This window comes from Echiichthys vipera, assembly GCF_963691815.1.
Source record: "Echiichthys vipera genome assembly, chromosome: 20".
In the NCBI taxonomy this organism is placed as follows: domain Eukaryota; kingdom Metazoa; phylum Chordata; class Actinopteri; order Perciformes; family Trachinidae; genus Echiichthys; species Echiichthys vipera.
Genome location: NC_139845.1, coordinates 13966509 through 13989804, shown reverse-complemented (window position 1 = coordinate 13989804; position 23296 = coordinate 13966509). Strand labels below are relative to the sequence as shown.

Below are 23296 nucleotides of genomic sequence, written 5' to 3'. Positions count from 1 at the left end.
TCACTAACTCTCTCTCTCTCTTGACCGTTTGACTGAAATGATTTGCAGTCACCTGATTTCCAAACACAGGGAAGAAAAGGAGGAGAGATGAGATGATGCAGAGAGTGAAGAGTGAGGGTAACGACTACAGGAAATAAAAACTGAAAGCACTATTCAATCCCCAAATTGCAGAACATGCTGATTTACACTTACCTTGTTGTCGTTATGTATTGTAGTGTTGCTCATAACAGTTTATCAGACACTGTGGCTTACATAAAAGAGATGATAATGAGTAGAAGAAGAAGAAGAAGAATTACTTTATTTAGCCCTCAACGGGGAAATTGAATTTTTTCACTATTATTATTAATCATGTCACACACACAGGCCCGAAACACACACACACACAGACAGGACCTATGCATGCAATTTAGGAGGGATGTTAGAGCAAGGGGGCTGCCAGTGACCAGTGCCCCGAGCAGTTGGGGGTTTGGTGCCTTGCTCAACAGCACCTCGGCAGTGCCCAGCCAAGTCACCTATGGACTGAGCTACTGCCGCCCCAAAGTGATAGTAGTACAAGTACAGTGAGTAGTACAAGTACAGTGAGTGATAGAAAAGATAAGTATGATACAGTAGGCTAACAAGTATGAATACTACAGAAAGCTAACATGATACAGTAAGCTAAGGAGTATGATGACTACAGTAAGATAACAAATATGTTAACTACACAAAGCTAACATGATAACTAGCTACAGTAAGCAAACAAGTACGCTAACTACAACAGCCAATGTAGTAGGCTAACAAGTATAATAACTTCAGTAAGCGTACAAGTATAGCCTAATTACAGTAACGTTGAGCTACTGTAACAAGTATGATAATATAGTACACTAGGCTAACAACTATAACTACAGTAAACTAGAAAATGCATTTGAAGCTACGGTGAAAAAAAGCTTAATTTTTGCAAAATGTAAAAAAGCTAAATATTTAAAGAGAATATTAAAAACCTATAATTTACAAAAGAACATTAAAAAAACTGAAATTGTGCAAAAAGCCACCTCTGTGAGAACCAATGAGATGCCAGCTCTGTGAGAACCAATGAGATGCCAGCTCTGTGAGAACCAATGAGATGCCAGCTCTGTGAGAACCAATGAGATGCCAGCTGTGTGAGAACCAATGAGATGCCAACTCTGTGAGAACCAATGAGATGCCAGCTGTGTGAGAACCAATGAGATGTCAGCTCTGTGAGAACCAATGAGATGCCATCTCTGTGAGAACCAATGAGATGCCAGCTCTGTGAGAGTCTAACAACTAAGATAGTGAGTGTGAAGTGACTGAGTAAAACTACAGGTGGTCAAACCAGCCCTAAATTACATCATTTTATGTTCTGTATTCTAGTCATAATGTCAATTAACTGCATCATACACAACAAAAATATTTTAGCAGTGATGATAAATCCCAAAATGGCAATGTTCAGGAGTGTGCTGGTGGGCTATAGCCCTTAATGCCCAGGTCTGACGATGCGGCTGCCTACACTAAATGGATTGTCCAAGGCAGAGGAAAAAGATACTTAAAAAATGCTTCTGAAAATAACCTTGTTCACTCTGTTGTTTCCCTTCTGCAGCTCGAGGCAGAAGGTGGATCGAGCTGGCGGTGGAGGAGCAGAGGACATATGTGATGAGGCTGCTGGACGCGCTAGAGGTGACCGACAGAGACAAGAGGCTGAAGGTGGCCAGGGCCATCCTCTACCTGGCTCAGGGTGCGTAGGCACAATATCGTACAACCAGCAATAGGCTGATATTTGTCTTGTCAAAGTAGTTAAGTAAAGTCCTTAATGAAAAAGGTCCATGCACCGTAGCAGCTACTTTATGGCAAAATGATATACAACCCTCTGCATGCACATAACTATGATGTGTGTCAGACACATATTCTGTAAGCCACAGAATACAATGTAATATAATGCGTATTATTTAAGAGCCTTCGGTTAGTAAATCACTGGAAACCCCCGGTGCAAACAATGTGCACACAAACTGGAAACACAAAATAATCTAATAACACACCTCTTGTGTCCTTTCTTTCCCCACACATTTATCCCCAGGAGTGTTTGATGAGTGTGATACAGAGGTGGATGTGCTTCACTGGTCCAGACACAATGTCTTTCTGCTCTACAATATGGGCATCTTCACGGCACTGCTGGAGCTGCTTAGCATGGAGATAGAGTGAGTAGGGCACACTCCATATGCTGGGGATGTATGAATCATTTGTCACTACCTCAGTAGTTACAATAAAATGCTTGTTTATTTACAATAGAGGGTAAAAGAAAGGAACGTGAAGGGCATAATATATAAATATAATGCCCTCAATATATATATATATATATATATATGTATATATATATATATATATATGTATATATATATTTATATATATATATATATATATATATATATATAATTCAATTCAATTTTATTTATAGTCCCAAATCATAACAAAAGCTATCTCAGGACACTTTACAGAGTAGGTATAGACCACACTCTATGACTTATTTATGATTTACATAGACCCAACAATTCCCCCGTAGTGTACAGCTTTTACAGGCAGGAACGTCAGACAGACCCAGCTCTGTGGAGGACGGCCATCCGTCTTGACCGGTTGGAGAGGAAGAAAAGCGAGAGAGATAGAGATAAAGACAGACACAAAGACAGAGACAGACACATTTCCAGTAACTATTATAATATCTATAGTAATATGAATATGACTTATATGTTATGGCAATTAATACAGCAGAATAGTAGAAACAAGCACAGCTTAAGTGATAGATTATAATAGCAGCAGGAAGCGTCATGCAGGACCACGGCAGCAGGCACCACCACGATCAGCAGGGACCTGCAAGACGACAAAGCACAAACAACTCTGGGGAAGATTTGAATTAGAAACATGCATTGATGAGACATTAATATATATATATAGTTTATTTTACCCTTTAGCGAAGGAAAGTATGCACTGTGTTGTATTCTCCAATTGTAAAATGGTAGAAGTATGAAAAGGCATATGATAGCCTGCATGGAGTTTACCAAATGGGACTTTGAGAGCATGAGGGAAAAGATTCTCTGGTCTGATGAGACAAAAATTCAACTTGGGCAGAACTCCAAACTGTCCGGTGGTGAACTGCAGGCACTGCTCATCACCTGGCTGCCATCCCTATGGTGAAGCATGGTGGTGGCAAAATCATGCTATGGGACAGAGACAGAAAGATTGAGCCTCAATTTGACAACGTCAGCAGGATGAATGATTTCTGTCTTACACTCTTGGGAATTTAATGTTTGTTCAATTTAATTATTTGTCCTCTGGTCCCATAAAACTGGGTTGAATTCATGTAAAAAAAAAAAAGGCTAGAACATTGATTATTACTACAGGCTGCAAACCAAATCTCACCGAACTGTCTTGATCAAATGCTAAATCATACAGTTATGTTGAATTTCAATCAATCAATCAATCAATGACCTTTATTTCAGCTCGAGAGATACTGAGGTACAGTGGCGACGAGCACACAATAAATACAATAACAATCATAAAATAGAAAAAAACACTAAATGGGTACGGAGTTCAGTGTGGAATGTGTAAAGTGGAATGTGTAAATCTGTATATCGGAAAAATCTGAAATCATAGATTTCAATAAACCAAAGGTACAGTAGGAGAATAGTCATTATTAGATTGCTCTGCAGAGCATTCCTTGAGGTAGGGGCACTATATAAAAAGGCAGTCCTTCTCAGGCTGGAGTGAGCTCGGGGGAACCTTTAGGATGAGCAGCTCACTGGACCGGGTAGAACAGGTCCCTATGTTCCAATCAAGCATAGCTGACATGTAGAGTGAGTGTTTCCAAATGTACTAAATACAAATCATTTGTGTTTATGTCGTCTGATTTGGTTGATTGTACTTAACATGACTGAATCCAATTTTGTTCTATTAATTTGCGCCATTGTTTTATTTCCTAGTCTACATAATTTGCCATATTTTAGTAATCACATAATAGATTCTGTTCCGTTCCATCATTGATCTCATCGTTGCTCTTGGAAACCAGTAAGATTGAAAATATGAAATATTTCAAATGATAATGTTATGTTGTGTCCACAAGACTTCTTAGAATGTTGAGACTCTATACATGCTGGTACCCCTGTTTGGTTCACATATACATTTCACTCAGATGCCGGTTTGGTTCAAAGACCAATTTTACACTGTGATAGTGGAAGGTGCTCATAACAGGAAAAGACAGAGGGGACAAAACACTGAAGTCCAGCAGAAGACAAAGCTGTAAGTCATGGAATTCAACTCCAGGGTGGTTAAACCTCCAGTAAATGTCTACCACAGTTCATTAGCAAAAAGATTAAGTCGTGTACTGAAGGACAGTGAGGAAAGGCCCTTTCAAAGTCTAGGTGAGGGGATAGTCAGTCTGGAACAGGACTTGCTGGCTAATTTCCTCCGAGCACAGAGGGATGCCCAGCTGGAGTTAGTGTGTCTGGAATTCGAACTGGAAAATGTCCGCCAGGAGTTATGCTTCGTCAAAGACCTGCGTGGCAAAATTGAGCAGATAAAGGGAGAGAACGAGGCCCTTCGAAATGAATTGGAGGTGAAGAATTTGGAGCTCCGTGATGAGATGCGGCCCATTGGAGTAGCTAAAACCAACGAGTTAGAGTTGGAAAGCTACCTGGAGATTGAGAAGGTTCGGGCTGGGAAGCTGCAGAATGAACTCAGCAAGATGGAGGGAGCTCTCCGAAAGCAGAGGGACGAGGCTAAGAAGTCACTGGAGATATCCCAGGCTTACCATCGAGCCCAGCTGGAGGAGCAGAGAGCAGATTCCAGGAAGATCGCGGCAGCTCTGAAAAAGGCAGAGGACCTGCTGGAGACTGAGCGCCTTCAATTTCAGCAGGAAAAAAAGACCATCCTGGAGGAGACTAAGAAATCCAGAGCCTTCTTTGTGGCTCAACAAGACGAGCAAAATCAGAGGAACAAAACCCTTGTGGCTGCTCTGAAGAAGGCGGAGCAGCAGTTGGAGGTTCATTGCATTGAGTGGCAGGAGGAAAAGTCATCCCTCCTTCAGGCCACAGATGGCCTCAGGCGGACTCTGCAGAGAAAGGAGCAGGAACGGGAGAAAGCCCAGAGCTCCACGAGGTCCCAGCTGGAAGATCTCCAGCTCCCCAAAAAGCAGCAGAGGAAGAAGTGGCACCACAAGCTCTTTTATGGCCCGCTCCACAAATAATAGTCCTTAAAAATAAATACATAAAAATGATGTCATCTTAGTTGGTCCGTTTGCACCGTATAGCCTGAAAATAGAAGTTGGCTCAGTTGATTTTAAATGTTGGTCATCCAAAGAAAACAGACGCTTTAAAACACTGGAGCATTTCTTTCTTTAGCATTTAGCAGGTTTACGAAGAGAGCTCAAGGCAAGGGAGGTTCACTTAGTGCCTTTAGAGTCTCTCAAACACTGCCGTAAGTCAAGGTTTGATGATAAGAAAATGTATTGGAATGTCAGTGTATATGTATACAAAATTATCCATGAAAGGAATGTCTTGGACTCGCATCAGCTTCAAACTTGAATGATTTGGTAAAGATCGCTTACCAGTTTACCTGTGGTTTGGAGAGTAACCAATCAATGTTACGATTTTAATACATGTCATTTTTGTTTTGATTAAGGAGGCTTGGCATCCAGAGACACATAGAGAAAAATAATGTAATATTATATTTGTATAATTCATTATGAATAAATATAAATAATACAATAAAATGATATATTTTAGAAACAATAATTCTATCAAAATGTCGAGACATTTCTGAGTCTTTTTTTTAAATACTCTCATAAGTTCTAGTAACTTCTTTATAAAACCCAATATTATACTGTAGAGTACGGTAGCTTCAGGAAGTATTCGGACCCTCTCCCCTTTTACACACTTTATTGTGCTGTAGATACAATTTTTAATGGATAAAATACCATTTTTGCTCATCAATCAACACTCAATAACTCACAATGACAATTAAATTAGATTTTGTTTTGCTAATGTATTAAAAAAACTAAAAACTCATCTACATAACTTTTAGGACCCTTTGCTGTTCTGCTTTAATTATCCTTGAGATGTGTCTCGGACTTGAGTCCAACTGTGGCAAACTAAATAGATTGGACACAGTTTAGAAAGGTACACTACAGGCGTGTATATACACTAAGGTCCCAGCATCTACACTGCATGTGAAAAAACAAACCATGAAGTGAGCTAGAGCTAGTGGAATAGATCACTTCAAGGGTATTAAACCCATTTCTAAAGCTTAGTGCTCCCAGGAGCCTCAATCCACCACCGAGACACTTCCTAGAGCAAAACTGAGTGACAGGGCATGCAGAGCCTCAGTCAGGACTGGGACCAAGAACCAAGAACTGTTACTTTAGTATCCTCCATATTTGTGTAGCTCTCAACACAACCACTTCTTCCCTCCCACATTTATGGGGATAGCAAAACACAGAACGACACTGAGAGAAAGAGACAGACAGAATACAGTAAACACACCGTCTGTGATCTGCACTTCAAGGACACGGTGTGGCAGAGGCTCCTTCAAGTCAGCTTTGTTGCTACTGGTGTCAGCTTCAGTTGGGATCTGGCACTTTTTGTTTTTGTTACATAAGCTGCTCTTAGGCATCATGGCACAATATGGTCTCTCAGCATGGTACACAGCAAAGCAGAGTGTAAGCAAGCCAGTCAGGTAAACACACCCGCTGCCGACTATACCAAAGGACGAAAAAGGCACCACATTAAAAACGAGAGTCTGATTGTGTATGTTTTAAAAACTCTGCATCATTCATCATGTTTTGGTAATTGTGTGGGCAGTATGCACAGACTTGCTCTTGTTTTTTTTCAAATAAACCTCTAAAATGATGCAATTATTTCCTTGTTTCCCTCTGTGCAGTAACAACCAGGCGTGCAGCAGTGCAGTGAGAAAGCCTGCCATCTCCCTCGCAGACAGCACAGAGCTCAGGTTAGTAATATCACCACATGAGCCACAGCTACTCCACATTCCTTTCACTTCACATACAAAGGGAAAAATATCTTCCTTTTCTTCCAATTGATGTCTCATGTCTTGCTATTTTTTCTGAAAATTCCCCCGAATTCACCTCAGTATTTCCTCATGCTCACCTTCTCATCATCCGACCCCAAGCACACACACACACACACAGACACACACACAGACACACACACACACACACACACACACACACACACACACACACACACACACACACACACACACACACACACACACACACACACACACACACACACACACTTAATTATATTCTTTGTCACTTTCCCTCTCATTCATTTTCTCCTTCTGTGTAATGGAATTGATTTTTGGACCAAACCGGCTGCTCTGCACACACTCACATACACACTCACATACACACACACACACGTTCACACATACACAGAGCTCCGTCTGTGCATTCCCCAGTTGAACACTTACAAATAATTACAGGCTAGAGGTGTAAATTTGCACCTCATTGCTGCTACAAAATTGAAAACCATTATAGTTATTTAGAACTGAGAGGCTTTGTTGAGCGAACAAAGCGTTTTAATGGCTAAAACACCACCTGACTTACCATCAGGTAATGTTGAATGGATGGTGCATTATCCTGGCAGAGAATACAAATGATTTCCTCTCATACTTAAATGCACAAGCAGATTGCATAGAATCCTCTGCTTCTTGACCTTCCCTTTTACTGTTACTCATCATTTCTTCCATATTATTGTCGCTTGTATTTGAAGACCTTTCAGGCCCATTGTTATTGTGTTAGGCACCAGTTAAATGTCTACCCCACACACACACACACACACACAGACACTCTCACAAACAAATACACACACATGTTCAAGCTGACAACTGTGTGTTTCTTTTCTTTGCAGAGTGCTACTGAGCATCATGTACTTGATAGTGGAGACCATTAGAGTTCAAACGGAAGACGACAGACCCGAGTGGAGAGCAGCAAGAGAAGCCTTCAAGAATGAGCTAGGTGTGTGTTCGTGTGTGTGGAACAAGCAGTGTTTGTATGCACTTAAGGTCCCATATTGTAGAGTAAGAATTCCATTCTTTTTCTATTATAAAGCAGGTCAAGGTGCTACATAAATACTCTGAAATTATCAAAACGTTCAATCCACAGAGAAATGCACACATCCTGTATGCAGAAATTGTGTTTTTTAAACGAGCCGTCAGGACTTCTGTACGGTTGTGATTTCACAACTATATTATATATCTATATATAGGTAAAGTTCCACTATAGTGCCGTTACAGCTATTCCCCAGCTGCAATGATGGTGCAGAGACACCGAGAACATGGATAGGAAGACCCGGAAACACGGACCAATCAGAACAGACTTTTTCAGCCTTAAAGAGGCAAGTGCTAAAGACAGAGGGTGAATACAGGTATATTCAGACAGACAGTATGAGAAAAAAAATGGTGTTTTTGAACATTAAAGCAAGTAAACATGTTCTAGTACAAGCCCCAAATACAAGTATGAGCCTGAAAATAAGAATAATACGGGAGCTTTAATAAATGTACACTCCTTTGAGCTGACTTTGTACACCACCACCTTTTTGTATAATACAGACTACTAGAGTTTATTTATATACAGTACATAAAAAAATCCCTGCTTCTCGGCCGTCCTCCTTGTTTTTTATATACGTTGACGTTTGACCCATCAGGTTCACCTCTGTACAATGGAGAGCCATTCGCCCTGCTCCTCTTCACAATGGTGACCAAGTTCTGCAGCATGAATGCCCCACACTTCCCCATGAAGAAAGTGCTACTGCTGCTCTGGAAGACAATACTGGTTAGTACATTATAGCATTGACACATAAAGCACATAAATCTATTTCCGTGCATTTCTGGATCGGCGTTTGTGTGCATTTGTGAGTGTGTTCCTCCTCCTGACTCCTCCTTGATTAAATGCACAGAAGCCATAAAGCGAGACTGTGTTTCTGTCTCCATCCTTGACTTCCAGTTCACCTTGGGGGGTTTTGAGGAGCTCCAGGAGATGAAGATGCGGGGCCGGGAGGGTCTCAACCTGCCCCCGCTGCCCGAGGACAGCATCAAGGTGGTCAGGGCGATGAGAGCAGCCTCTCCCCCGGCCTCTGCCATGGAGCTCATTGAACAACAGCAGCAGCAGAAGAGAGGCCGCCGCAGCCGCAGGGTACAGACCCCCCCAACCTCACATGCATGCGCCACACACGTTCAGAGCTTATCCTTCTCCTCTTTTACTCCCCTAAATTCAACTTATAAATGCAGCATTTTAATACGCATTCATTGAAAAAAAGCAAAAACAGGAAATGTCAGTGATTTAGCGTGTTGTAGCTTAAAGACAACCATATGTGAGGCAGTGTTGCAGAAGGTGTGTTTTGTATCTTTTAAACCTACAGTATAACTGAACTGTATTACTAACATGGCATTGTGAAGGCTACTTCAAACTAATTGTTCCATTTTTTGCATTATTTTTGTTGTTCCTTGTAAAGTGATCCCTCTAACTCTTTGCCTGGTCAGGTTTTTCCTAAATTGTGTTGCGCCAACATCACTGGTTCTCTGTCGTAAGTCAGTGACGCCAGAGGTGATATTGGTTCTGGGATGGCTTTGTTTTTAGTAGAACTTTTAACTGGACAGGCTTGCTCTCTTTTTCCCTCTCTCTCTCTCTCTCTCTCTCTCTTTCTCTCTCTCTCTCTCTCTCTCTCTCTCTCTCTCTCTCTCTCTCTCTCTCTCTCTCTCTCTCTCTCTCTCTCTCTCTCTCTCTCTCTCTCTCTCTCTCTCTCTCTCTCTCTCTCTCTCTCTCTCTCTAATTGCCCTTTGGTTTCTCATTGCCCCTCTTCCTTGTGTTCCCACAGAGTGCCTTTGTTGATAGCTTGGAAGGAGACAGTCCCTTTCCCAAGAAGCAGGTCTTTACCCACAAATTCCCTCTTGTCCTTCTGCATTTTCTCTCTGCATTGAGCTGGACTTTATGCACCCCTCTCTCCCCACACCTGTGCCACCTTTTTTTCTCTCTCCTCTTTCTGCCTTCCTGCCCTCTTTTCTCTTTTCTTCATCTTCTCTTCTGCTCTTTTCCTCCTGTCATTTAACCTCATCCAGTCATAACAGGATGCACCAAAAACTGAGGAAGCAATATATAACATGTCTGAAAATTTTACATTATTCTGGCAAAGATGAATCACACTTTAATGAAAGTAATGCTCCAAGTGGTTTCGGTGCAATCCTACCCTCTGCTTCATTAACAATTCATTTAAAGTATAGTTTGACATTTGGGAAGTACACTTATTTGCATTTTTTGCTGATAGTATACCACTTTACCATACCACTTTTGTGTCTGAATACTAAATATGAGGCTACAGCAAGCGTTATGCTGTTTCCCCCTGTTTCTAGTCTTTATGCTAAGCTAATCTTAGCTTAGCATAAAGACTAAAAACAGGGGGAAACAGCTAATCTGACCTTGCTAAAAACATGCACAATAACTGAAGTGGGAAAAAAACAACAGTTTTGTGATTTTACATGGCAGTTACGTGCTGGAAATAGTTCTTGGTCATGGCAGTGACTTCCTGAAGCCTCCGCTGGTTGCCTGGCAACGTCACAGTGACGACAGACATGAGATTGGTATTAATTAACAATTGCATTCCCTAAATCGTCCAACTTCTCCATTCACCTGCATCTTTTCCTCCATTTTGTTTTTCACTTTACTTGCATATCCTCCTTTCATGCTTATCTTTTAAATTCACACCCATACATGTCGGCGTATATCCTCCACTCCTTTCAACACGCCCGCCCTACTTTTGCCCTTCATTCTTCCCAGTTTTCCACTTCATTTTCCTCCTTATAGTTCTCCCTGTCCCTTCCCCTCTTCCTTCCCATACTTTTCCCTCCATTTTCATCTCCTCCTCCTTCCTCACAATCCTCAAACACCTCATTCTGTCTTTCCCCTTCTTCTACTCGCCCTGTTTCTTCTTCCTCTTCCTCCTTTCTCCTCCTCCACTCTGGCCTCCTCAGTACAGGCGGTTGGGGGGTTTGAGAGACAGGGCTGACTTGCTGGCTGCTGTCATTGGCATTGGAGCGGTCACTATCCACTTTCCCGTAAAAGTCACTTCAGACATCTTCTTGTAGTAGCATCTCCCCCTGTAGTTTTCATCACATTGCTACCAGGTTTGGCCGCAACACTCACCTTGCACTGTAGACTCTGGACTAGGGGTCAATGTCCTTTTTTTAAATGCATTCATTGAGGAGGTGAATTGAGATCGTCATGAACATACTTTCTCTTCTGCCGGTGTTGTATTTGGGTTTCAGTTGACCTCTCTCTTACATGGATGTCATTGTCCCCTAACCCTGATAGCAAAACAGTAGCTTTACCTCCCAGTGAATGGCTTCTCCATAGAGAATGGCTCACAACTCGGTTTCACCTCTTCCTCCCTCCCTCCTCCCCGCCATACACTCACTACACTGCTCCTCACTTAGTCCAGCATTAGTACTACCACTGGTGCACCATACATTGACTGCACTGGCTCAACTAATGTCCAGAACGCTGACTCATGCCTGATGCTTGCACTACTGCCACAGTCATTCATCGGAGGAATAGTTTGAACTGCGATACTGTGTGTGTGTGTGTGCGTGCGTGTACGTGTATGTGTGTGTGAATGTTTGTTTTGCACTTAAATGGGTTTGTTTGTAGATAAGAGCTTGATGTAAAGTCTTAGCCTCATTGGGCCGTGCTTGCATTTTTTCCCCATGTCTTTTGAAGTGCAGTTGTGTGGTAAGTTGAATCCGAAATGTTGCTTGGGGTTGCTGTGGTTGCCTTTGGACAGAGCCAGGGTAGCTGTTTATGCTAAACGTCTCCTGACTGTAGCTTCATATTCCACAAATAAATTGTCATCTCACTCCCTGAAAGAAAGAGAATTGGAGTATTTCCCAAGATGTTGAACCATTTCTAAAAATATAGTATTAGGAGTAAATAGTGTGCACCAGACCTTTTGAATACATTAACTCTGCAAGCCTTAAAGCTGAATTTATATTCCCTTAATTGGAAGTAAATGTTATTATTTATTAGGCTTAACTTTGTCTTTAAATTCTTACCTTTCGTGCATGTGTCAGTTAGAGCAATTAGCGATTCCCTCAAGAGTACCACCCTCTTCCCCCTGCCTGACCTCTGAAACTCCCTCCTCCTGTGCGTTTAGAGAGAAATGCTGCATTCAAGTTCCATGGGAAGTCCAAAGTTTCGGACCTCCAAATTGGCAAAATGCACTGGAATGCCTGTTAAAGTGGAACCTCCTACTAGCTAATTTGGGGGAGATTGACATTCCAGTGCACTTTACCTAGTTGGATGTCAAAAACTTCTGACTTCCCATGACACCTGAACACATCATGAGCAGCGCAAGTGAAATGGAGCGACAGATGACAGGCAGCAGGCTTGGCAAATAATAATATATTCGGACCGAATGGTCAGACTTTTATCAGAAATATATGATAATTGAATATTGATGAGTTTCAACACCTGGTGGATTCTTTTACATTTCAGTGTGCACATTTTTAAGAAAAGTGTAAAAATGGTAGAAAGTTAAAAAATGCTTTGTCTCGAAGAAACTCACCTACATTGTTCTATTGAGTTCAGACTGAGGTTGCATTGCTACTAATTTGATTCAGAATTCAGTGTGTTTCGTCATTAAAGCTGCAGTATGAATATAGCCCACTGTGTCTGTGTGCTCTTCAAAATAGTGGACATACATTGTTTTAGTACTGTAGTATCAGGATAGTGATAGATTTTTCCTCTTTGGGTACATTTTTTAAGTTGTTAAAATAATTTTATCTTGACAGTATCAGTCAATATACATTCTGTTTTCTCGCCCACATCTCTTAATTAAAGCTATATGTTTACAGTGGGTGAAATATTTCAATTTAAGACTGTGCATCATTATATATAATTTCCCAAAACCTTTTGAATATTGGATATTTTTGGAAATAAAGTGGTTTTGAACAATGTTGGCTGCACAGCATGAGTCTTCTTGTTAAGTAGTTAAAGGTGATGCATTCGCTATCAGATAAAGTGTATGTGGTAGATTTAGGTAATTTGACGTAAGCAATCCCTCCCAGTGCAGCTGACCACCTGTCCTCTCTTTCTCTCCCAGCCGCTGGTCAAGCAGGACAGCCTGGACACGTACAACGAGCGGGACCCCTTCAAGAACGACGACGCCCGGGATGAGGAAGAGGACCCCGAGGACACAGACAGTGGCATCGAGGGCGAGGTGGACCCCTTGGACCGTGATGTCATCATTCAGCCCCCGCCCCCGCCGCCTCCCCTCAGACCCCCCACAGAAAGGGTCAACTTCCCCAAGGGTCTTCCCTGGGCCCCTAAAGTCAGGTTAATCACACAATTTTCATTTGAGTCTGAATTAAACACTCATTGACTGTAAAATAAAAAGTATTTTGACTTTTTACAATATAACAATTACAAAGGGATAATTTGGAATTTTTTCATGTAGGGTTGTGTGAGGTACTTATCTGTCAGTGTATTATCTACAGTAGATGCTGGTCAGTTTGTCCCCAATTTGGAGAGGCGGGCAGAAGGACAGGCTCGGATGCTAAGCAATGTACTGCTGTAGACGGGGGCAGCAGCTAAACTTATTTTAGCCACCAAAAAAGGTCCACTTCAAAAAAATGATTTTAGTTAAAGTGTAGGCTGAATTTTTAGATTTTCATCTCTTTATCTTGCCGTCAGACAGCCAAGTTTAAGTTTACACAGAGGGAAGTGAAGACGTTGTCTACGCTCTCGTTAACGCCACCCGACATTGACCAAAAAAAACATTTTACCTCAGAATACGGAAGTTGCGGCTCGAACAGTTTTGTAAGTTCCTTACCCTTTAAAAGTCACACAATAACGCAAACAAACTAACTGATCTAGGCAGTGGACGACCAGCAATCCCCATGTTCTGTGAGGTAAAATGACCACTTTTGTTGATGGAAAAGAGCACAAAACTACGTAAAGGTAAAAGGCTGGAAATATTCTAAGTATAGCGTACACCCCCGCTGCTGGAGTTAGCGTAAAGGGATACCATTCTATGTCAACCCTGATTCTCATTACTGTAGCTGTTAAAAAGTATCCCTGCATGATTTAGTTTCAAAGCATTGAGCTCTTATTCCACTAAATAAAACCTCTACTGTAAATGAAGGTTGGCCGCCTGCCCTGACTACGATACAGTAGAGAAAACTTCCCACCCACAGCCGGGACTTAATTTGGCTGGCTGCTGGTGTCAGTTTCCCACCCTGATCACCACCATTCGAGAAGTTAAAACGAAATTAGAAAAATCCTCTCTCAGTTTTCTCTTCTCGCTATCATCCGGCAATACGCTACGTGTGTTCCTGACAGTAGCGCGTGGTGTGTTCCCAGCGTGCCGCCTCTGCTTTTGGGACATGAGTAATGCATCTGAGAGAGGACACAAAAAGCTTCATAGCGGTGTATTTATTGCGAATTAATGATCAGAAAACCTATATTCTGTGTGTCTTCTGGTTATCATTAAGTGTGTGTATTTCTATGTGTTTGGGTCAGAGCGCTGCAACATAAAGGGCTGATTAAGAGCTGATCTGTAGGATGCTCAAAGATAGCAGCAGCATGCGGTGTGACCGATGAGATTTGAGGAAGCCAATGCGCTGTGCTTTTGCTCTTGTACGTGTTTGTGTGGGTGAGCGCACGCATGTGAGTGCTCCCTTGAAAAAAAAAATGGCTTAGTTGCATGTTCAGATGCAGAACTGTGGCAAATCTGACCGCGGCCTGTCTGTGCGTTTGTGCGCAGGGAGAAAGACATTGAGCACTTCCTTGAGACCAGTAGAAACAAGTTCATCGGTTTTACCCTGGGAAAGTAGGTATTTCATTTGAGACAACCGAATGTCCTTTAAATTGTGCTGTCAGTTTTTCAGTCTGGTGCAGCTGTGTATTGTTTTGTAGTGACACAGATACCCTGGTGGGATTGCCCAGACCCATCCATGAGAGCGTCAAGACTCTCAAACAGGTGAGTGGGGGAAACCTCTGCCTCATGTAGCCTCTCGCTCACTCTTCAATCTACACAGATTCACATTTCCAAATGTCCTTCTCCTTTTCTGTCTTTTCCTTGGCTCATTATGGCTGGAATTTTTTTTTAATCAATACTCTCTTTCTGCTCAATCCCCCTGACATTGACATCCCACTTAAAAATCCATAACAACCGTGCTAACAAACTGTGAAGTGTAGTTACACAAAGGAATACCCCTATGCGTGTCAATTAGCAATGCTTATTAAGACTTCACTTCCAATACCTTTATATACTTGTATATAATCTGTGTTATATTTGTATGGTTTTCTTGTTCACTCCAGCACAAATATGTGTCCATCGCTGAAGTCCAGATCAGAAAAGAGGATGAACTGCAACAGTGTCCAATGACTCTGGCAAGTATTCTTTTTTTTAACAATCGTGACACTGTAAATCTGTAAATATTTAATGTGGTGAATTTGTAATCAGGAAAGAAACAATCCTGTCGTATTGGTTTCCTGAAATGTGCGGATCTGATTTTTTTTTTTTGATGTGTGTTGTGTAGGGCGAGGAGGAGGTGGAGGAGACGCCGACAGAGATGCTGTACCTAGGCATGCTTCCTAACCTGTCCCAGTATGTGGTGAGTGGCTCACTTTTTACACAATCTCTCCTCACACCATCTTGCTACCAAATGTGTTTTTTGCTGAGAGCCGTTAAATACACTCCAAACAGACAGAATCTACGTACAGTATCTTCAGTATCTTCCAAAAAGGGAAAATTAGTTATTAAAGGTCCCATATTTTGCTCATTTTCATGTTGATACTTCCATTTTGTGTTTCTGCAAGAACATGTTTACATGCTTCAATGGTCATTGGTCAGCATTTCCAGGTCTTCTGTATTTGTGTTCTTGGTGTCTCTGCACCAAGAACACAAATACACTTTATACCTATATGTAGTATAGTTGTGACTTCACACAGAGATGCCGCAACAGCGCTGCAATGAAGGTGCACTTCAACTGCGTTTTCTGTTCATTTACACAGAACCAAGCAAAGACACAGTTCCTGAATACGGGCTGTGTGTATTTCTCTGTGGATTGAGTGTTTTCATAGTTTCGCAGTGTTTATATGGCACCCATATTACTTTATAATAAAAAAAAAACATGGAAATATCACTTTTTACAACATGGGACCTTAAAGCATCAATAGCTGCTTGCAGTGATGCACATATATTGTAACTAGACAAGTATGTGAACACTTAGTTATTAACAAGTCTACTTAGCAGTGATCTTAGATTATCCAAAGCACGTTGTACCTGTTTCACAACAAAATATAGATCTCAAACAGGTCCTTGGTCTAATAATGTGCATTGTTACCCGTATCAGATTGCTCTCCTGAAGCTGCTGCTGGCCGCAGCTCCAACCTCCAAAGCCAAAACAGACTCCATCAACATCTTGGCCGATGTGCTGCCTGAGGAGATGCCGTGAGTACTGTACAAAGCCTTCTACAGTTTGACTATTTTAATCTTTTTTTAATCGTTCCGTTGTTATGCGTCCGCACACATCTAGAGCCACGTTCAGATCAAGCAGCTGACGATAAAAGGTACATGTCCTGTTTGTCGAGCAGCAGTGTCCTGCAGTTTAAGAGATGATCAGGCTCATTTTTGATGTCGTCTTTTTTTATTTATCTGCAAGAAAAGTTGACTTTTCCCATCATCACTAGTCAAATCCACTTACTGGCAGACTCCTTGCCGGCCAAACCTCAGATGCAACATCGACAGACTAATCAGAATATCTGTTTGTTTTCAAAGCAGAGTTTCTTTTACCGAGACAAAGCTGTATTGTTTTTGAAGGCCTTAGTGTGTGTGTGTGTGTGTGTGTCCTCCAGTATCACTGTCCTTCAGAGCATGAAGCTGGGAATTGACGTTAACCGCCACAAGGAAATCATCGTCAAGGCCATCTCTGCTCTGCTGCTGCTGCTCCTCAAACACTTCAAACTCAACCATATTTATCAGGTAACACACACACACGCCTCCTGCAGGCACCTCACATTGCCATCGTTCTCTCCTTTTTATATTACTCCTCTTTCTCTATCTAACCTCCCCCTTCAGCGCACACATACACTAGCACCCCCTCTCCCCACATTTCTACCTTCCCTACCCCTCCACCTGATTATCCGGTCAAACATGCAATTACTTTCCTCCCACCCCCACATTTGGACCTTCACCCCCCACCTCACACCTACCGCATGAGCCTGATACACTGACATTTGATCTGTTCATCGCATGATTACAGAAAACAGACTGAGAGAGAGCATCTGGTCTAAAATCTGTTGGGTTTTTTTTAAAAAAAAGATCAGTTCCTATTGGGTTCAGAGTATATACAAGATATTTTCAGTTGCTAGGAAGAGACATTCCTTCACACTGTTTTAAAATCTGCTCTGTAGAGTCATAGTGGTGGCACCCTCTGCTGCCACAAAAGGGGAATACGTGTAGAAAGCAGAATGCAATTGCAGTGGGAAGTCAAATGGATTAGTCTGGTACATTATCTGACAAGCGCACAAACACTGCATGATGAGAACAGTTTTTAAAGATACATTTATTACATTAAAAAATGTCAATCAATCATACAGGATTATCAGCTATAGGAGTATTTTATTCCTCTTCTATTCTTTCTCAAGATATGGATTTTCTGTTCCGGGATTTTCCCCGTCAACATCATGATCACAAATGTCCTTCATCTTATCTGAAAAGTACTTTCCGACCACAAGAGAAGAATCATAATAAAGAAATAGAAGTGCAAAACTCATTTATTCACATTCAATTTATAGTGATTGCTCTTTTCCACGCTGTGAAACTAACTATTCCGCACTGCCGCCTCCTCTTTACCTGCAGTTCGAAATTGTCTCCCAGCACCTGGTGTTTGCCAACTGTATCCCACTCATCCTCAAGTTCTTCAATCAGAACATCATGTCCTATATCAGTGCCAAAAACAGGTAGGACCCTTTTCTCTTACTCTGTACCCTCTGTCTTACAAAAAAAGACAAGCTCGGTTTTAATGCGACAGACAAAGGAAAATTGTGTAAGTGTGCCTTTGTCTCATTGAACTCACATTGGAAATGGCTACCTCTTTAGTGCCTCCACTGTACCTTTTAAAAATGTGTTTGAGAACCTGTTGGTTAGATATGTAACCAAGTATTACGGGCATGAATGCAATCATGCATAAAATCAGCAGGCTTCCAGGAGGTGGCACAGACGGCATCACAGCAGCGATGACAGGAGATTCAGGTGTGAAGGAAAACTAATTAGGTGACAGGAGTCTTACTCAGCAGGTTATAGCAGTCTCTGTCTCTTTTAGCTCAGGTGCAATTCTGTATAAAGTAGACTGTATAAACTGATCTAGTACTTTCAGAGCTTTTTCAGACTGGACAGATTTATGTGATGTTACAGTATATAAAGTGTTCAGTGGAGGGCTAGTGCTGGGCTAAATGATCAGTGTTTTTGTGTGTCTGTGTGTGTGTTTTTATTGCAGTATATGTGTGCTGGACTTTCCCCACTGTGTGGTCCATGAGATGCCTGAGCTCACAGCGGAGAGCCTGGTGAGTCAAAACACGGTCAGCGTGACACCTGATTGATCCTCAGTGGATAAAGGTTCAAGGCTTCCAAGTGTCATCGTGACCTTTGTTTGTTCTCTCTGTGTGTGTGTGTGTGTGTGTGTGTGTGCACGTGTGCGTGTAGGAAGCAGGAGACAGCAACCAATTCTGTTGGAGAAACCTGTTTTCTTGTATCAATCTGCTGAGAATATTAAACAAGCTGACAAAGTGGAAACACTCAAGGACGATGGTGAGTACTTCTACAACACATCGTGGGATTTTCCACTGGCTCCACTGTAAAATGTACCCATCCTATTGAGTCTGATAAATCATATGGAGTTTTTTTAAACAGGCATTTGTATAAAAAAAAAAACAAGCTTATAATGCTGGAATTAATGTTTTTCTACCCTCTGTGTGTCCCCATCTGGATGCCCACCCAGGGGCCCAGCAGGGCAGTGGAAAATAAAAATAAAATCTTCCATTATGAGCTAGCCATATGCATTTTCATGGGTATACGACGCAGTGAAGGTCTTTGTGGATGGGCATTTTGTTTGCAGTATGCCTCTGGTAGACTGCAGCCTGCTCAACCATACTCCTTAGGTCAACTTCATTCCCTTTTCAGATGCTGGTGGTGTTCAAGTCTGCCCCCATCCTGAAAAGAGCTCTGAAGGTGAAGCAGGCCATGATGCAGCTCTACGTCCTCAAGCTGCTTAAGATCCAGACCAAGTACTTGGGTCGCCAATGGAGGAAGAGCAACATGAAGACCATGTCAGCCATCTACCAGAAGGTCCGACACAGGCTCAATGACGACTGGGCCTATGGAAATGGTAAATAGCAGTCTGCGGAATCAGATTCATTCTTCAACATGACTAGAGCAGGTTCTGTTCAGGGTAGGCCGATTGATTGGCCCCTGGTATTGCTGCAAAGGGCAGTCACATGCTTTAAATGTTCTTAAAAGAACATTTAAAGCATAAGAAGAACATAAGATTGCAAACGCTTTGACTGAACCATTCGTCCATATATATATGTGTATACGTTGACCTGTATACCTATATACCTGTATACTTATATATATACTGTATCCATTTATATAGGAAATTTGTTTTTGAGACTTATGGCTCAACGTTACAGAATGACCCAGGATGAGGGTTGATAAAGGTCAAAGGCAGGCATCAGCAGACACTGTGTTGAGACGGAATGTGAGTAAAAACAAAAACCACTTGTACCCAAACAATAGCAGTGAAAGCAGTGAAAAGCACAGTACCAGGCAAATGTCTACTTGCGCGTAAGCAAGATGTTTTTGTCTTTTTTTTTTGGTACAATTGTGAGAGATCACAAGTCACTTCTGAAGCTCTCAGCTGAGTCCTGTAAATCGAGACACTAAGAAGCTAAAGCTAGACTGCAGCTGTGATTACTAACTACCTGATGTTAAAACATGTTATGTCAAATGTCATAAGAAAAATAGTAAGATGAAGATAATGTATTCTGTGGGTAACAGGGCTGGTTCTAGATAAGCTTTTGCTTCTCCCGCTTTCCCTTTCCGACATGTGAATTGCCTGAAATAAACAAATAAACATTAGTAAATAAATAAAAGGCAGACAGAAATTCTTTATAATTCTATGGTTTACATCCCAAAATAGTCAGTTTGGTGCCAAACTGGACATTAACCAATTAAACATCCACGCTTCTTTAAATGGTTTATTTTATTAAATTAATTAATAAAAAAATTCAATTGAGGGGAGTTTACGCTCTAAACAACAGCCAATTAAATAACCAGCAAAGAAAAAAGGAACATACAGTAAGATTCATAGTATAGTATAATATAGTATATAGTATAGTATATACTGTAGTATAGTGTAGTATAGTTTCTGTGATCAACTACGTCTTAAATACACAGAAAGAAGAAACGAAAAGACTGGAGCTGGTTTATTGTGTTAATTTGTGTGGCAGCTTTATTTTAGAAAGAACAAAACACACTGGCCCTTATTTGTCATTCTCCTGGACCCACGGGTCAGTTTGGCCTCTCAAATGTTCATAAATAAAATGGTCATAATACATGGAGATAATTCGTCCCAGCGGTCTTTCTCTACCCTCCATTATAGCTGATTAATAGAACAGAGACTGTAGTATAAATAATACAGTTACCCAAGGCTCTGTGAACATGACATTTAATACAGGTTCATACATTTTAATTGTATAATTAATGGTAGATGACACTCATCACTTAGCTGTCCACTGTACTCGTCTGTATGTTGTGTATGTACTGTGCGTGTGTGAAATACAATGCTCCAACAATCATTGGCAAACAGCCTGGAATGTGTTGCCATAGCAACAGAGAAAAGGGGGGCTTTTCAGGGTCACGTCCCTCACGGGAGAGCAAGTGATCTGTCACCATGAGTGTTAGAGAGAAAGACGGGTCGAAGTGAAGAGAGAATGTAGAGAATAAGGTGGCAAATGGAAGAAAGACAGGGAAAGAGATCAATCAATCCATAAAGGCACAGGTGGATTGTATCACCATCACTCCGAAAAGGATCATTGTTAGATTGTGTGAACATTCAACAGCAGATTGATTAAATATCTCCTCCTCTCGTCCCAGATATCGACGCTCGCCCCTGGGACTTCCAGGCGGAGGAGTGCGCCCTGCGGGAGAGCATCGAGAAGTTCAACAGCCGCCGCTACGACAAGAACAAGAACGGAGAGTTCGCGCCTGTGGACAACTGCCTGCAGAGCGTGCTGGGCCAGCGCGTGGAGCTGCCGGAGGACTTTCACTATAGCTACGAGATGTGGCTGGAGAGAGAGGTCTTCTCCCAGCCCATCCAGTGGGAGGGGCTGCTGCAGAATCCGTGATGGAGGGGGAGAGGGTCGCTGAAAAGGGGGTTGGGGTGGGGGCGGGGGCGGTGGAGGGTGGAGAAGGGTGAAGAGAAAGAAGATGGGAGATGGAGAAGCCGCCTCCCAGGCTATCCAGTGATGGGAGAGGATGACGGGCAAAACGGAGCAAATTTGACAAACAAGTGGGGCTTCGTACTGTGAGCTCGGCACAAATAGATATCGCACACACACGCACACACACACACACACACACACACACACACACACACACACACACACACACACACACACACACACACACACACACACACACACACACACACACACACACACACACACACACACACACACACACACACACACACACACACACACACACACACACACACACACACACACACACACACACACACACACACACACACTTGACGCTAACATGTGCCTATGACTACTGTGAACACACATGGACGTGACAGGCAAGCACAGAGGTAGCAGTTAAAAAAAGAAACCGCTGTAGCAGGAGACTGTTTCAGCCAGTTGTACTACCCCCAAAATATCTTCTTCTTCACTTTTTTTATAATGTTGGTGCTTTTTGACCCCCTGGTGTTTTCCTATTTATTTTTAGCAATGTGTGTGGCTCAACATTTTGTGATAAGATGTACATTTACATGATTTCTAATCAGTTTATGTCCTTTTTGTTGTTGTTTTGTTTACACAAAGCCTACTGTAGGTGATGGGTTGTAGTTTGTGGGTGATGGATTTGAAGGTTTTTTTAATGTATTTTCTAAGGGGGGGGGGGATTTGGAAGCAAAACCACAGGGTCATTTTGATAGTCCAAACGTATTTCCACTAATTGCATAATTTCACCTAATATGGAACCAAAAAAGCAAAATGATTTTACCAACTGTAAGTGTATGGGTTTTTCTGTGAATGTTAAAAGTATGAAAAAGCAAACGGTGCATTATGAGCAGATGTGCGGAGGAGGGTTTTGAAGTATGAGACTATAAGAATCTTCTGAAAGAAACAAATCCTATTTTTATCTTTAACAATACCAACTTGTATAGAATCTTTACTATTCCAGATATCTTTTGAATTATACATGCAGAAATCACAGAACAAAAACTGTAACGATGTCCAGGATTTATTCATGTTCACATATAGGCCTTTTATGGTCCCATAAAAAGCTCAGGGAGGTGGCTGTGGGGTGCTCTTCAACATTGCTCCTGAAACAAAAAAATCTTGTTGAATGTGGAATGCGCTCATAGTTGCCCCTTGTGGTAATTAGGGGGGATCCACTTCCCTGAGCTTTTATATGGAACCATCCTGTGCTGATCCACCCACTGACTCCCCCTCTTATCTGCCCGACCAACAGCACAATCCGTTAACCACTGTCCTCCTCGATGGTGGCCTTTGGTGAGAACTTGAAAGAACACAGGTGTCACAAAAATTATGCTTTTTCTTTATCCTTATTTGTCTTCACTGCACCTTATCCGTCCTTTCACGTCCAAACTACCTTAGCGGAGGGTTTTCCTGGAAATGTCTGAAACTGAAGCACACAAACAAGCACAGAAAACAAAAAGCATGGTCGCCCTTTTGTTATCTGCTTGCCTCAAGGGGGTCAAGGACGGTCATTTATTAGCTCTGTATAGAACAATAATTTTGTGCTTCTCTGTGGAAATGTGCATGGCCACTGTTTAGTTTTGAGTACTTAGTCACATTTAGATATGGTATTTAGAACGTGGAATTTGTCTAATGATGTTTCCAGCACAATGAGAAGTGTACTTTTTCCCTCTCAAAGTCAGTGTTCTGCATTATAAGGGTGTTTGTTTCTTCAGGAAGGCGTATCTT

At 41.8% G+C, this 23296-nt stretch overlaps 1 protein-coding gene across 3 annotated transcripts in view; it reads left to right on the top strand.

The window, feature by feature from the left end:
- Positions 1-21475, top strand: part of strip2 (striatin interacting protein 2) — a 30672-nt gene extending 9197 nt beyond the window's left edge. For 2 of the 3 annotated variants that reach the window (XM_083934841.1, XM_083934839.1), the window contains exons 4-22: positions 1598-1732; positions 2072-2192; positions 6922-6990; positions 7917-8023; positions 8712-8839; positions 9011-9199; positions 9882-9932; positions 13158-13390; positions 14820-14885; positions 14972-15035; positions 15377-15448; positions 15598-15672; positions 16414-16511; positions 16916-17042; positions 17922-18022; positions 18559-18625; positions 18765-18869; positions 19242-19446; positions 21216-21475. In XM_083934841.1, the coding sequence (XP_083790967.1) occupies positions 1598-1732; positions 2072-2192; positions 6922-6990; positions 7917-8023; positions 8712-8839; positions 9011-9199; positions 9882-9932; positions 13158-13390; positions 14820-14885; positions 14972-15035; positions 15377-15448; positions 15598-15672; positions 16414-16511; positions 16916-17042; positions 17922-18022; positions 18559-18625; positions 18765-18869; positions 19242-19446; positions 21216-21466 (2264 nt within the window). In that variant the 3' untranslated portion in view covers positions 21467-21475. The remainder of the gene's footprint in view (positions 1-1597; positions 1733-2071; positions 2193-6921; positions 6991-7916; positions 8024-8711; positions 8840-9010; positions 9200-9881; positions 9933-13157; positions 13391-14819; positions 14886-14971; positions 15036-15376; positions 15449-15597; positions 15673-16413; positions 16512-16915; positions 17043-17921; positions 18023-18558; positions 18626-18764; positions 18870-19241; positions 19447-21215) is intronic. The other variant, XM_083934840.1, reaches the window with a different exon arrangement.
- The last annotated feature ends 1821 nt before the right edge of the window (positions 21476-23296 follow it).